This window comes from Vicugna pacos, chromosome 13, assembly GCF_048564905.1.
Source record: "Vicugna pacos chromosome 13, VicPac4, whole genome shotgun sequence".
NCBI lineage: Eukaryota > Metazoa > Chordata > Mammalia > Artiodactyla > Camelidae > Vicugna > Vicugna pacos.
The window spans coordinates 28,121,000-28,135,424 of NC_132999.1; the positions used below are offsets into that span (position 1 = coordinate 28,121,000).

The 14,425-nt window shown below is 53.3% G+C and overlaps 1 protein-coding gene across 9 annotated transcripts in view; it reads left to right on the forward strand.

Annotated features, from left to right (window-relative positions):
• SSBP3 (single stranded DNA binding protein 3) overlaps positions 1-14,425 on the forward strand; it is a 158,020-nt gene that overhangs the window by 130,126 nt on the left and 13,469 nt on the right. For 4 of the 9 annotated variants that reach the window (XM_072974386.1, XM_072974388.1, XM_072974390.1 and 1 more), the window contains 4 exons: positions 1,303-1,383; positions 2,283-2,342; positions 6,180-6,246; positions 6,350-6,426. In XM_072974386.1, coding sequence (XP_072830487.1) covers positions 1,303-1,383; positions 2,283-2,342; positions 6,180-6,246; positions 6,350-6,426 — 285 coding nt within the window. The remainder of the gene's footprint in view (positions 1-1,302; positions 1,384-2,282; positions 2,343-6,179; positions 6,247-6,349; positions 6,427-14,425) is intronic. The other 5 variants (XM_072974387.1, XM_072974392.1, XM_072974393.1 and 2 more) reach the window with 2 other exon arrangements.

The following is a 14,425-nucleotide window of genomic DNA, read 5'->3' on the forward strand; positions in this document are numbered from 1 at the left end:
TGGAAAGAGTGAATTAGGGCGGGCTCCTCGTCACCAGCACCAGGGCCCCGCTCCAGTTGTCCCCAGTGGGCAGCAAAGTGCTTTTGAAATGGGATTTTCATGCTTTTGACTGTGACCTGCAGTAGAAAATATATTTGACACAGTGACCCAGTACGCACACACGTATTAATAAATGAAGTAGAGATTAACGCAAAATATTTGCCTTGAAACAGAAAGCTGTCTTTTATTTTTCTATTCTATTTTTATTCTGTTCTGGGTTTTTAAAAACAGTGGTTGCAACCCACTAAATTGATTTCACCACCCACTAATGGGTTGGCAGCCCATGGTCTGACCAGCCCCGTGGTTTAAGTGGATTCATCCTCCCATTTCTTGTGTGGGGAGTCAAGGGCTTCAGGAGTCAGCTTGGGACAGGGTGGCTCGCCACTGGCTGAAGTGGAGAGCCCAGCACCACCCCCACCCATCCAGCCATCAGGGGCCTCCAGCCCTGTCCCTCTGCTCCTGGGCTGCACGGTTTAGGGTGAGCCTTGGGCCCATCAGAATTCTCCTCCTGGCCCTGCCATCTTCCAGTTGTGTGGCTAAGCGCCCTCATCCCTTGAGTCTCAGTTTCCTCATCGGTAGAAATACGAATGAGAACCAACCCCCATTCATAGGCCAATTTTGAGTGAAGGTGTATTAATGAACTTTGCTGAGTTGGGGCTTGGTGACCATCTCCTCTCATTACCCATGTGTTCAATCTGGAACCACCTTGCTCTTCCTGTATGTTCCTGTTCATCCATCAGGGCCCCTCCTCAATGTAGACTGGTCACTGGGTCCTTGCCGGGTCTTGGCCCGTGACCTGTCTTCATCCACCTAGACCCGGCACTCCGCAAAGGCAGGTCTCCCGGCTCCTGCATCCCCAGAAGTGGTGCCTGGCCGCTCTGCAGGGTGGCTCCGGTTTCTGTGATCACTGCGTGCCCTGAGCCTGGCTCAACCAGTGTATTTAACATGGCAAACTCTGCTGCGATGGCAGACTGTGCCAGCCTGCTCCTGCGTGCTTCTACAAAGGAGCTTGATTTTATTTGTCGTGCTTGTAAATCCCCTGTGAATGTGTTTATCAGCTTCTCTCCCTCCCGCCCCCCTCCATTGTACACCGTTGAGCCGGCGACCCAAGCAGCAGCTCGCACCTCCCTGCCAACCTGAGCCCGCCGCCCGCACGCCCGCCGCCCACCCTTCGTTTTGGTTTAATTTTTGTTCTTTTAAGCTTCTCCTGCGCTTCTCCATGTGCTGTGATCTATAACCTGCCTCTACTGTCTGGCCTCACAGGGTCCTCCGGGGTCACAGCCCTCGCCGCACGCACAGCCTCCACCTCACAATCCCAGCAGCATGATGGGACCCCACAGTCAGGTAAACGCACTGTGGCTCGCCCGCCCGCCGGGGGGCGTGGGGCACCAGGAGGACAGAGCCAGCAGAGGAAAAACAAAAATCAAAATGTGCTCTAGCCATTGGCTTCGAGGCTTTATTGACCAAGGAGATCCCCCCCCCAATACATCTTTTTTCTCCTAAAGATAGTCTTCATTCCTTGGACATCACACACCCCTTGGATATGAAACCGAAAGAAAAGGAAAACTATTTCTGTGACCTTGCCAGCGGCCTTTGCGTTTTTGTTTTTTCCTCTCTCACTTTTGGTTTGGTTTTTGAGTTTGGTTAACCATTGTTCGTAACCGAAGCTGCATCCCTGGCCTTTTCTTTGTGCACTCTTGCTGCTGAGAAAGCTTTCTTCCCCATTCCCCTGCATTACGTTAGGGCGCCCGCTGTCCCCTCACTGTTTTCATTGTGTACCCTCTTCCCCACCCCCAAACCCTGGCTCCCCTCCCCCACCCTTTTGTCGGCAGTTTCCGTGTGTGTGCGTGTGTGTGAGCTCGTGTCCAGCTTTGTCTGCACACTTGAAAATTTTCTGTATGAGTCCTGTTTCCGATTCTTCACCTGCCCTTACCAGGAGCAGGGGTCTCCCCCTTTGACCTACATGGATGTAGCTCTCCCTTTGTGACCTGTACCAAGTCCCAGCCGCTGCCCGGCACCAAGTCCCCACCTAGATGCCCGGCATCTCCGTCAACAGTTGTGGGAATCACATTCTTTGTATGCATCTATCACTCCCTTCCCCGGAGGGAAGAGGCCACTGGGAGGAAGAGAGTTTAAAAGATCACTAGTTGTAACAAAACTGGACTTTGTGAAGTGGAGCGCGTTTGTGTTTGTCACTGGGCAGTACTGCAGGCTGTCATTGAACGAATGCCCTGTAATTGCAGCCTTTTATGTCACCGCGATATGCAGGCGGCCCCCGGCCCCCGATCAGAATGGGAAACCAGGTACTGTACCTTTTCATGTTCTCTCCCCTCACTCGGCCACCCTTGACCCCAGCTGGATTTTGACTCAAATCAAAATATGGGAGAAGGATTGGGAGGTGAAGGGACAAATTTCACGTGGGAGGCAGCTTATAAGCAGGTCCCCAGAGAGAGCCCTGTGTCTGCTTGGTGCCCTGTGCAGCCCCTCCCAGTATTTCACCTGCCTCTCCTCTTGGGCTTTGGGCAGTTCTGGAGCTCAGAGGGCAACAGCAGAAGCAGCAGGGTGGGAATACAGGGTTTCCGCTATTCTAGAGAAGGTGGTAACGCCCCAGCCCCTCCCTTCCAGTCCCTTCTTGGAAAAGGGTCTTCCTCCTTAATGAAGTTAATTGACAACGTGCATTTTTTTTTTCCTGCAAGCTTTTGAGAATTGCCAAGGCTGGTAAATATAATCCTGCTGTTAAGGGGAGAAATGGCCCATAGGAATGCTTAGATCAGGGGCCCGGATGCAGCGAGAAGGACATTTGTGAGTTTTTAAGCACTGTCTGCCAGTGTTGCAGACCCAACTCAAAACAAGAAAGGATTTGTTTATGTAATTAGAAAAGTGGTCTGCTGACAGGGAGGGCTTTTCAGCCTGGGGGTTGTGTGCCTTATGCTGGCCCATTAAGGGGGGGCAATCCTAGGTGGTCTGGAGAAATCGGCCCCCAGCTGCCCTCCCTGGTTCAGCACATCCAGGGGCGGGAGGGGAGCTGCAGAGGTAAAGATGAGTATCTTCTTTTGAGAATAAACAGACTTATAAAAGAAACTTTAGAGAAACATCAGGGAAATTTCTTTTCATACCCAAATATTTTTGTATACATGATTTTTAGAGTGACCTTGCAGAAACCCTTCAAAAATTCTGACTGCAACGCCAGCACATCCAGCCCTTGTTGCCTTTGAAGCTGGGAGTTAAGTCACCAGCTAGATTGGCGTTACCTGAGTGTGATTTCTTCCATTCTCAAGGCTCTGCAAGAAAACCCCCGAGTGAGACGATACAGGGACTTTAGAGAGACATTCTTAACCGGAGGACTCTGGTTTTAAAATAGTTTAAAAAAGATTTTTTTTTCTTCCTGAAGTCTTTTCTTTCCTATTTCTTTGACATGAAGGAGACATTTGGGGACAAGAATTAGAGGCCCAGCTTTTTGAGCAAAGAGCGACCCTAGGATTTATCACAGATGAGGAAACAGAGGGTTAGAGTGGAGCGGTGACTTCCCTAAGTCTCCCGATGATTGGAGCTGAGCTTGAGTCAGCCTCCAGCTCCCAGCCCAGTGCTGTTTCCTCTCCATCTCACCCTGTTCAGTTAGCTTTCATGGTTGTAAAAGTGCTGCCCCTGCCTGTTTTTAGCGGGCTGCCAAGTGGGCCTCCTCTGCAATCACGTGTGGGGACCCCAGCAGCGACTTTCCCTCCTGGCCATCCAGGGCTCTCCTTGGCCCCCACTGGCCTCCGCCCTAGGGAGAGAACAGATGCTTTCTTATCATAATTGTGGCCCTTCCTCCAGCAATTAAGGACATGAGAGGAAAAGTGTATGTTACTATTTATCAATTAAGCATGAGCAAGTGCCCAAGAGAGCAAATGGAGAATAAATCTGTCATCTGTACCTTGCATTACAAATCAATCGGCCCACCCCCCACCTTCCGTTGGAAATCTACAGCGATGTCCAGTATTTTTTGTGAACTCAAGAAATTTTTGTCCCCCAAGGAGGGGATGTGCCCTTTTCCTGGGATTTGACTCGGTCTGTTGGTCCAACAGAAACCTCTCTGCCTCTTGAGTTAGCTCAGCCCTCCCCAGGGCAGGAGGAGGAAGCAGAAGCAGCTCAGGCTTACGTCACCTCCTGGGTTAGGGCGATGAGAAGGGCACTTGGGGGGACAAGGAGCTAAGGGTCGTTGACCTGGCCTTAAAGTCTTGCAAGGCCATCCTCCCACCTGCCTCCCTGGCTAGAGGTTTGGAGCCTTGTACAGAGAGCACTGCTGTGTTCCAAGGAAGGGTGGATGGACAGGCGGTGAACATGGGCTTCAGCAGGGCTTAGGAGAGGAGGGCTGGAAGCCCGGGTTGTCAGGCAGCCCTCACATCACGTCCCAGTGGAGCCCCCGCCCCGCCCAGCTCGCGGACTTGGGCAGGCAGCTGAGTGACCGTGCAGATGCTGCTGGGATTTGTCTGTTCCCTGGGCAGACACTTCCTGCGCCTGCCCCACGGTGCTGGAGGCGAGGCTCTGGCCTACTTCCAGGAGCCCATGAGACAGCTCCAGAGTATCTCTGTCCCCAGCAGGCCCCGAGGGTGTGTGCATGGCATGTGCTTGCAGTCCCATATATGAGCCTTTATTTTTCTTCTTTCTCACACCTGAGGTCTTCAGCCTTCTCAGCGTGGACCCTTTTATCTTGGTTATTATACACCCTCCTTCCCTGGCGGAGGAGGCCCAGACTGCCTCATCTCAGCGTCACCCCAGTGACAGAAGGAGGGAAGTACTCCCGGGCCCTTTCTGGACCTCTGGGCAGCCCTACTCTCCTGAGTCTGATACATAGCAGGGTTAGGGGAACCCAAGGGGGAGCTTCCGGCCAGAAATGGTGGTCAACACTGGGCTACCTGGAGAGGAAGCAGTTCCCGACCCCCATGGCTGCTCCAGCAGAGTTAGATGGGGGACTTCCAAGACCTGGGGAGTCTCCTGGCATCTCAGATCCCAGGAGCCCCCAGACCAGACAGCCACAGTGGCAGGTCTTCTTGTGTTATCTCAGTCCTGTCACCAGGCTCAAGAAATAACCCAAACCCCAAAATGGGAAGACACAAACCAGCCAAGTGATTCAGAACTTGGGAACTCGGGGGTGGATGCAGAGCTGGGAGAAATCAAGAAATCAAAGCAGCTGAGACCCAGGGCTCTTAGCAGCCCCAAGCAGGGGGAAACAGCAGGTGCCAAATGCAGCTTCATGGACAGCAAGTACCACAGGCTTATGCAGCCCTCCCATGAGCACCCCGACCCCATATACAGACACCAGTCTGATGCTGACAGTAAGAACTTGTGCCCGATTTCTCACCCCCTCATTCCAAAAGTGATCTGGGGTTCACTGTTGGGTCAGTAGCTCCCCACTCAGCCATCCCCACAGCACAGTCAGGGGTGGGGGCCCCTCGGCAGCGTTGGGGTGGGGGTCCCTGTCACAGGTGCCAAGCTTTCAGGAAGGCTTTCCTCTCCAAGCCAGGGGCCAGTGCGTAGTCCTGAGGCATGGGGTTCTAGAATCAAATATCCCCCCGGCCCCTAGCTGTGCTTTTCTCTTCATATTGCAGCTGAAATAACTTCAGTCTCAAACAAATCACTTTTAATGGGTTTTCATAGTGGGTATGCCAGACATTCACGCTGGAAACCCCTGGCACCCAGTCCTCACCTCCTCTGTAGTAATCCCACCAGCGTGCACACTTGTATCAGGCTTTAGGGGGCAGGTTCTCATTCAGTGTCCTGCTCACCCTCTCCTAGAGGCCTTCTCCTTCACCCCTGTCAGAAGGTGGCATTTCACATGGTGGAAGAAGACAGGGAATCGGGTCCTGAGTGTTCCTCCTGTTCTGCCGCAATGGCTCCGGCAGGTACTCAGACCCATGGAGACAGCTGTGCTGGGCGATGGTTCCTCTCCCGCTGGTGAAGCACCCATGCTGACCCATGCCAGCTGGGGCTGATTGCCACTCCCTGGGTCCCCCCAGCCAGCAGGCAACAAGAGGTGGTCTCTGGGGAAGCCCAGAGTGGCTCTAAATGGTCAGATGGGGAGCTGGGCAGGCAGGTGCATCCCCTTCTATCCCCCAGCTCCAGGAAGCAGCCACTCAGCTCATGTCTTATGTCTCTTTCAGCCTCCGGGAGGAGTTCCTGGGACACAGCCACTGTTGCCCAATTCCATGGACCCCACGCGACAACAAGGTAGAGAGGGCAGGGTGGGCTGCCAGGGCGGGGGATGTTGGGGAGGGCTCCTCCTCTCCTGCTGTTTGCCTCCACCCCTGCCACTCACCCCTCTCTCATGCAGGGCATCCCAACATGGGAGGATCAATGCAGAGAATGAACCCTCCCCGAGGCATGGGGCCCATGGGGCCTGGCCCACAGGTAACTGACTGCCTGTCTGTCTGTCTGTCTGTCTGTCTCCCTGGCCATCTGTGTGCACCCGCTTTCTCTCCTCTTTCCAAGTCTGTCAGTCTTTCCTCATTGTGCAGCTCGCAGAAGTGAGGGAGAAGGCGTGACCATGGCTGTAGCTGCCCTTTCTGCCCATGGATGGCCCCACACACAGCCAGGAGCAGCCCCATGGCAGGCAGAGTCGAGGGGACCCCCACACACACCGAAGGAGCTGGGGAAGAGGGGCATCTGGGAGCCTTCCGTGGGGAGGATTTGAGGAATTTGGAAGGCAGGGGTCTGAGTGCCCGAGCAGTGATATGAGTCACCAAAGCTTCCTCCCACCGGGGTGGTGGGGGTGACTTGAGTTGGCTTATTGGTCATTTTGTTGTGACCCAGAGGCAGGATATTACACTATTCTGTCTGCAACTTACTGTTTGACCTTGGACAAACCACTTCGACCTCTGTGGGCCCCAGTAAGCCCCGGTGACCCCACCTGTCCAGTGAGAGGTGATTCTCAGTGGTACCACCCCAGCTAAGAGGCGGCCTGGTGTTTGCCGTTTTCGTGTACCAGGCTTCTGCCTAAGATTTCTTCTGACCAGAGGGGCTCCACTGCCAAAACGGACAGTTCAGGAGAGCCTCTGGGAGAAACTCTCTGAAGTGCTCTGTCTCCCTCGTTACAATTCCAACACAGTGCTGGCTCCTTGCGACCCAGCTCCATACCCCACAGGTCCTGAGTCCCGCCAGACCACTGGGCACGGGTCTGACAGGCCGCTCCTGTTCTGGAACCTTCTCACAGTTGGCTCCCACTCTTCTGAGTGTGTGAACGTGGCTCTGTGTCCTGCAGTAGCTGTGGCAGAGTTTGCCATGCTCTGCTCTCCTTGGGAATTCTCTAGAATCTGACTGTCTAGAAGAAGCCAGAAGTCTGAATACGGAGAGGGACATTTCACAGTGAGAGTGGGAGGATTTTGTTCCAGGGTGTTCCTTCCCTTCTTTTCTGCCCTGCCTGGAAGCCTGCTTGTCTCTCCCACCCCTGCTTGAAGGTATTTGGATTCTCTGGGCCCTGCACAGGTTTCCGGTTCCCGGGGGGTGGAGCAGTGCCCTGCTCACACAGGCATGCCTCCCTTTTTTGTAGGAAGAGGTGTCTGCCCACACCCCACAGTCCTCCGCTCTGTCGGAATTATGTTTACAGCACACCCAGCCCACTGCTTTCTTCTCGGTGATGGCTGCAACATCTGTGGTGTTGAAAGATTTTAGGGAGGTCCTTGTCTTTTGTTGGCCCCATAATTGTAAAAGGAAGCAAGCCCACAGCAATTGCAGCTCCAGTTTTCTTGTTTTCTTTTCTTTCCTCAAATCCCCCAAAGCTTGTGTTTTCACCAGCTCCTTTTAAGCCACTGGAGTGGCCCCTTCCTGCCAGGCGGCCGGCTTGAGCTGACCTCTGCAGGAACCTGGGGGAGGGGCAACAGGGGCTGAAAGCACTGTTCCCTTTCCTGAGTCAGAAACTTTCAGATTCCTCGGCTGCACACTAGAGATACTCTTAGAGTAGAAATCAGTGGTGGCCTTGGGCTTCCAGAATGTCCTGGGGAGTCTGGGGGATACAGGATGATGGAAGACTTCACCACCCACCCCTCTGGATTCTTAGAGACTTAGCAGCTTCATCTGTAACATGGGAAGGAGACCAGTATCTGCCAGGGTTGCTGAAAGGAGGAGGCTCGAGTTCTTGGCTGATGCTTGGCACAGAGTGGCCTCTTAGTAAGCAGTTTGTGTTTTCCAACTCGGGGTCTTAAAATCAATGTTCAGGACTCGAGCTGCTTGGGTTTGGTGATTGCTTCAAGTTTCTTTCTTCTGGCAAAGGCCATTAACAGTTTGTTAAGCCTGTAGTAATACTGAGGTTCCAGAAGCTGGGAATGGATATTATCAGACAGACTGAGAGCAGTGTGTTCCGGAAGTTTAGGACTTCCTTCTGGCTTAGCGGGAGTCGAGTCATGTCCATGTCCCTGACCAGCAGTCTGGCACACCCTCGTGGCACGTTTTAAAGAGGTGGGAGTCCTGAAGGCTGAGATCTCGTGGGAAAGGGCCTCCTGGGCCGAGTGTGGCCTCCCCAGTAGGCACAAGGGTGGAGCTCTCTCACAAGCCCTGAGAGGCGGGAGAGGCTAGCCTGGGGGTGAGGCCAGCTGGCCCTCCCCACCCCTGTCAGCCTCAAGGGCTCTGAAAGCATCTCTCCTGCCCCCCCAACCCAGTTTTATTGAGATATAATTTGACATACAGCACTATGTAAGTTTAGGGTGTACAGCATAATGGTTTGACTTACAAACATACTGAAATGATTACCCAAGTAAGTTTTAGTGAGCATACATCCTCTCATACAGATACAAAATTAGTGAAATAGAAAAATTTTTTTTCCCTGTGATGAGAACTCTTAGGATTTACTCTCTTTAACAACTTTTGTATTTAACACACAGCAGTGTTAATCATATTTATCATGCTGTACATTACATCCCTAGTACTTACTCATCTTGTGATTGGAAGTTTGTACCTTTTGACTGCTTTCCTCTAATCCTCCAGCCCCCTGCACCCCTCTCCCCACTGGCCACCTCTGGTAACCACAAATCTGATCTCTTTTTCCATGAGTTTGTTTGTTTTTGAAGTATAATTGACCTACGACACTATGTTAGTTTCTGTTACACAACACAGTGATTGGATATTTCTGTACATTTCAAAATGATCACCACAGTATGTCTAGTTGTTATGATGTGTCACCAAAGATATTACATAGTTATTGACTGTGTTCCCCACACTGTACATTTCATACCCGTGACTCATTTATTTTGCAAATGGAAGTTTCTACCTCTTGATCTCTTCACCTGTTTTTCTCTTCTCCCAACCTCCTCCCCTTTGGCAACCACCTGTTTGTTCTCTGTAACTGTTTCTGTTTTCTTAGGTTTGTTCATTTGTTTAATTCTTTAGCTTCCACATATGGGTGAAAATTACACAGTATTTGTCCGTCTTTATTTCACTTATTTCACTTAGCAGAATACCCTCAAGGCCCATCCGTCTTGTCACAAACAGCATGATTCCTTCTTTTTTATGGCTGAGCAATATTCCTGTGTGTGTGTGTGTGTACACGGGCACCACATCTTCTTCATCCATTCATCTATTGATGGACACTTAGGTTGTTCCCATATCTTAGCTATTGTGGAAAATGCTGCAGTGAACATAGGGGTTTTTGTAATGAGTGTTTTTGGTTCGTTCCTAAAGTGCTTTTCCCATGCCACCTATACCCCTCTGGGTAGGGTGCAGTATTGAATTGCAGAGCCAGATCTTCAGAGCAGTCCAGATGCCTGCATCAGCCCCTCACCGGGGACAGAAAGGCCTTGCCTGAGTGAGCCTGGGCCTGAGCAGGATTGGGGTGTGGGATGGATCACAGGTTCTGGGCTCAGCCAGGGAGTAGGCATTGCAGAGCCTGGAAGTTTTGGACCTTCAGGCTCCCCCTGCCCCCCCCCCCAGCCCTTTCTCTCTGTCCACTGAGTGCTGCCCTGGTCGCTCCCAGGGGACGGGAGAGGGATGAGCTCAGAGTACTGGGAAACTGTTCTGGCCACGGCCCAGCCACATTTGGCCTCCCGTCCTGCATCTGCAAGATAGGTGACGGGGTGATGACCTCATGGGGCTCACGGTGGGGCTGCAAAAAACAGTGGCTGTGAGACACAGACCTCAGCACCAGGCACTGGAGGGTGTTCCACGGACCCCACCTCCTCCCTAGAACCTGGGCTCAGGGGGAGCCCTGTCCCTACTGTGCCTGGGCCATTAGGAAGGGTGACCAAGCCCCTTTAGGCAGTCTTCAGTAAGCACAACTGCGTGCTCAGTGCTGTGCTGAGACCAGACACAGAGGTAGGAAACCTTCCACCTGTTATGGCAAGTAAGTGGGGAGTAAGATTGCTGATAGTGGGCCCACTCTGGAACTTTCTGAACAAAGAATAGTTGCAGTGTGGTCTTGGGGCTACTTGATTTCAAAACCGAATGGAGTGACATCGTAGTTTTTGAGGTTGTGTTGCATTTTAGCCTCAATGTCACAAAGGATCCAGCAGTTCTTTTCAAAGTCACAGAGGAACCCTCAGTGCCTGAGGCGGGTATTACTCTGTTCTGGTGAAATGGCCAGTGCTGAAAAGGAGGCAATAGTCCCACGTAATTGTGTCATCTCCTTAAAGAATCGTGCATATGCCCGTGTCAGGTGGAAACTTTCGGTTAAGTTTTCAAAAGCGAATCCTGTTAGGATGAGGCTGCGACTGCCCAGGCTTCTCAGGCTCACGCGGCAAGAACACACTGCACGCAGGGGCTGCAGCCCACGGACCCTGCAGATGCCGTGTCCCGCGCTTCTGCCGTTCTGGTTGTGGGGGAGCCAGCCTGGCCTGGGATCCGGTGCTGCCCTGGCTTATCTGCATTTGAGAATGTTCTGGTGAAGGGTAAACCCACAATCTCTGGACAGCCCTGTGCCGTCAGAAGAAACCGCCTCCCCCCACTGATCCAGGACAGTCCAAGCTCAGTGCCCCTGAGCAGAGGCCACAAAAGGAAATGGATCATAAGCCTGGCCAGAGCACCAGGGCCTGGGTGAGGAGAGAGTGGGGCCACTTGAGGCACTTCCCATGGTGGCCCTTCAGGGGCCTCCCGGTGGGACTGTCCAGGCTGCCACGTGGCTAGTCCCCTACCCGACAGCTTGGAGTCCCCTTTGACAGACCCACTCTAAAGACTGATCTTCTGGGCCCAGGCAGCACTGAGAAGGAGCCCCTGTGCTGAGGGGTTCCAGGGAGCAGAGGGAGGCCGCAGTCCCTGCCGGCTGCGCAGTGCTTTCCCACGTCGCCACGGACCTTGCCCAGAACATGGAACTGAGACCAAGAGTGTGGGCCTGACCCTTTATAGCTCCTGACTATGAATCAGACCCCTCTGCCCAGAGTGTTGGGCAAGTCAGGACACGGTAGGGGTGTGGGAAGATAGACACACACACCCCTGGATGTGGCTGGCCCCAGGGCTGCACTGAAAACTCCTCCTGTGTCTCTTAACTGCCCCGTCACTGCAGGGCAGTGCTGACAGCAGAGGAAGGGGGAGAGTCTGGCTGTGGTCACAGCCCAGAACCCAGTGCTGTGGGCAGGCAGGCGCTGGGAGAAGAGACAACCATTTCTGCTGAGTCTGTGAAGCATGCTTCCAAGCCCTCCCGTCCTCTGAAAAGGCTGCTGTCTCTGATCTGAAAACTTCCCTCTAAAACCTTTCAATCCTACTTTCACCCCTGATTTACTGTGTGGCCTTGGGCAAGTCTTTGGCCTCTCTGGGCCTCTAGCTTGATCTATGAAGTGGAGACAAGTGAGTGGCCCTTGGAATCTGGGCCCCTGCAGTGGGGAGGATCTGGTGGTCCTGCTGCCTCTTGGGGGATGGCTGTGCTGGCTGTGGGCAGGCTCCCAAAGGTGGGGTAGGGTTAGTGACAGCAGATGGTGCACCCGAAGCCTCCCCTGAGGGTCTGCATGCCCAGACGTCTTTCAGGGGCGAGCACCTTGCATGTCTGCTCCCCACCCCACTCTGTGTGCTGCCGCATCCTAGGCTCCCGCCAGTCCCCAGGCCAGCCTTCCACCCTGGCCTCTCCTGGGTATGAGAGGTAGCCGGATGCAGCTGCAGCCCCTGAAAGAGATCTCATTCTCTATCTGGAAGGCCTTTCTGATTGGCCGAGAGTGGGCTGCTCGGGAAGGTGGAGAGCTTCCTGTTCGGGAAGAGCGGAAGTGAGGCTGAGGTTTGTACAGGGGATTTAGTAACTGCCCGTGGGCTTAGAAAGGGCCCTTTAAGACCTGAGGTTCTGTGATCGTCAAGGCAGCATTAAGGACTTTGGTGTCCATCCTGATAACATCCCACGTTGGTACACACCTTCGTGGGCTGACAGCGCTTCAGAGCCATCATTTCACTTGATCCTCACACAGGCCCTTAAGACTCGGGGCTCTTTGTCCCTGTTTCATGGACAAGGTAGCAAAGCAGAGGGGTTGCAGCTCTGAAACTGTGCGCATAGCTTCTGAGCCTCAGTGTTTTAATCTTTAAAGTGGGTATAGTAATGGGGGTGTTGTGGTGGTTAAATGTAGATGATACAAAGCCCATACCACAGCCTGACATGGAGTAAGCACTACTGTGTGGTCTGCCCTGTCACCAGCAGTGGCCGAGCCGGGGCAAGCTCTCTGTGTTCTGACCTCAGATCTGGGGCTCTGCTCACCACCCAAGGCATCCATCTGTAGAGAGGGCCTGGCCTCGCACATCCCCAGAGCCTGCCACTGTTTCCATGAGGGCAGATGCACGTCTTCCGGCCCAGGGACTCGGCCCTGAGCAGGCACAGGGGACGTTTCCACACGTGCCAGCTCCCTGAGGAGCCCTCCAAGGCCGCCCTCCCCTGCCTCCCCCCACTCCAGGCCTTGCTCTTTGCCAGCCAGCTTGGTGCTCTGCTGTTGTTGTCCATGCCATCTGGGCATTTTCTAGACTCCAAGCCCCTTTCTGGGTGACCAAGCAGAAGAGGTGGCCCCTGGCGGAAGGACCTGCCACCAGCCTGATGGCAGCTCTGAGTTTGTCACTTCTGGCTGTTGAGCCTCCTGTGTGTCCCCTCTCCCATCTGCCTCCTCCCACCTCCTCCCTGCCGCCCATTTGTGTGGTGTAGTGTGTGCAGACCCTGAGGCTCGCAGATCTAGGTTTAAACCCCAGCTGAGGCGTTCGCTGACTGTGACCTTGGGAAAATCTTTCTCCTCTCAGACCCTCAGTCTCCTCTTCTGTACAATGGGAATAATACTAGCTTTATGGCATTGTTACAAGGTTCAAACCAGAGACTATGCAAAATGTGTTATGTGTTCAGTAAAAAAACAGCTAATGCTGATTATTCCTTTGCATTAAAATTCCACCAACCTGCTCCTTTCAGATTCTCCTACAAAGGTGAAGCTTAAGCTACAACCAGGCTCGTTTTACTTTTCATTCACTTCTTCACTCCTTCGTTGATAATTCAGCACCCAGTCTTTGCCGGCTTGTGTGTGGGGTGACACGGGCTATGAAGATCATTTAGATAGACCTCCCACCTTCCAGAGGTACTCAGAGCCCAGTGGAAGAGATGGACATGTGGCCACAGTCATAAGCCAGTGTGTTCCAGGCTGTGGGGAGAGGACATTATAAGGCACTATGGAAGTAGTTGTGATGGAGCAGTTAACCCCAGGGGGTGGGCAGAGAAGGCTTCGCGGAGGAGGTGCTGTTTGAGTTGGGTATTGGAAGATATGTAGGAGTCTGCTGAGTGCAGAAGGGAAGATTTATCCCTGTAAAGGAAATACCTCTGGAAGAGGGGAGTCGGCAAGCAGCAGCAGCAACAGGAGATGAGCCAGGTGAAAAGGATGCCTGGTCCAGGCGCTCTTGTGACCCACCCCACTCCTTGTATCGAGCTGAGCTGGGACTCTTGCAAGTTTCCAAGCTCTGTGTAGACTCTTCTCTTGAACAGAAGGGTGCTTCCCCTGAGCGGAGAGTGAGCTTCCCTCCTCCTCCTCCATCAGTGTGCCTGGTGAGGGTCCCACGTGAATCGAATGACTTGACCCGGGGTGGGTTTGGGGGATAACCCAGACCTGGAGCGGGGTGGGCTCTGTGCATGCTGGACCCCTTCCACATTCAGACCCAACCCCCGCCTGCAACCTGCCGGCAGTTCCTTCTTCCCCAGGGTTTCTAAGGTGGGGGGTAGTCACGAGCCGGTCCTGTTACGGAGCCTGTTCCCCTTTCCTGCCTGAGGCCAAGGTGCAGGTGCATCATGAGCGCCATGCTGGAGCCCCTATGATTTTGCGAGAGCCATCTGCAGCCCCTGAAGATGCTTTTAAAGCTGTGACTGTCCCTCTGTGCTGGCTTATCATCGTGGTCCTGTCATTGGTTCTCACCCCCCCCAACTTTTCTTAATGAATGTATTACTTTCTCATCAGATTCTTTTCACAGACTAACCCTCTTGCTTATGTTC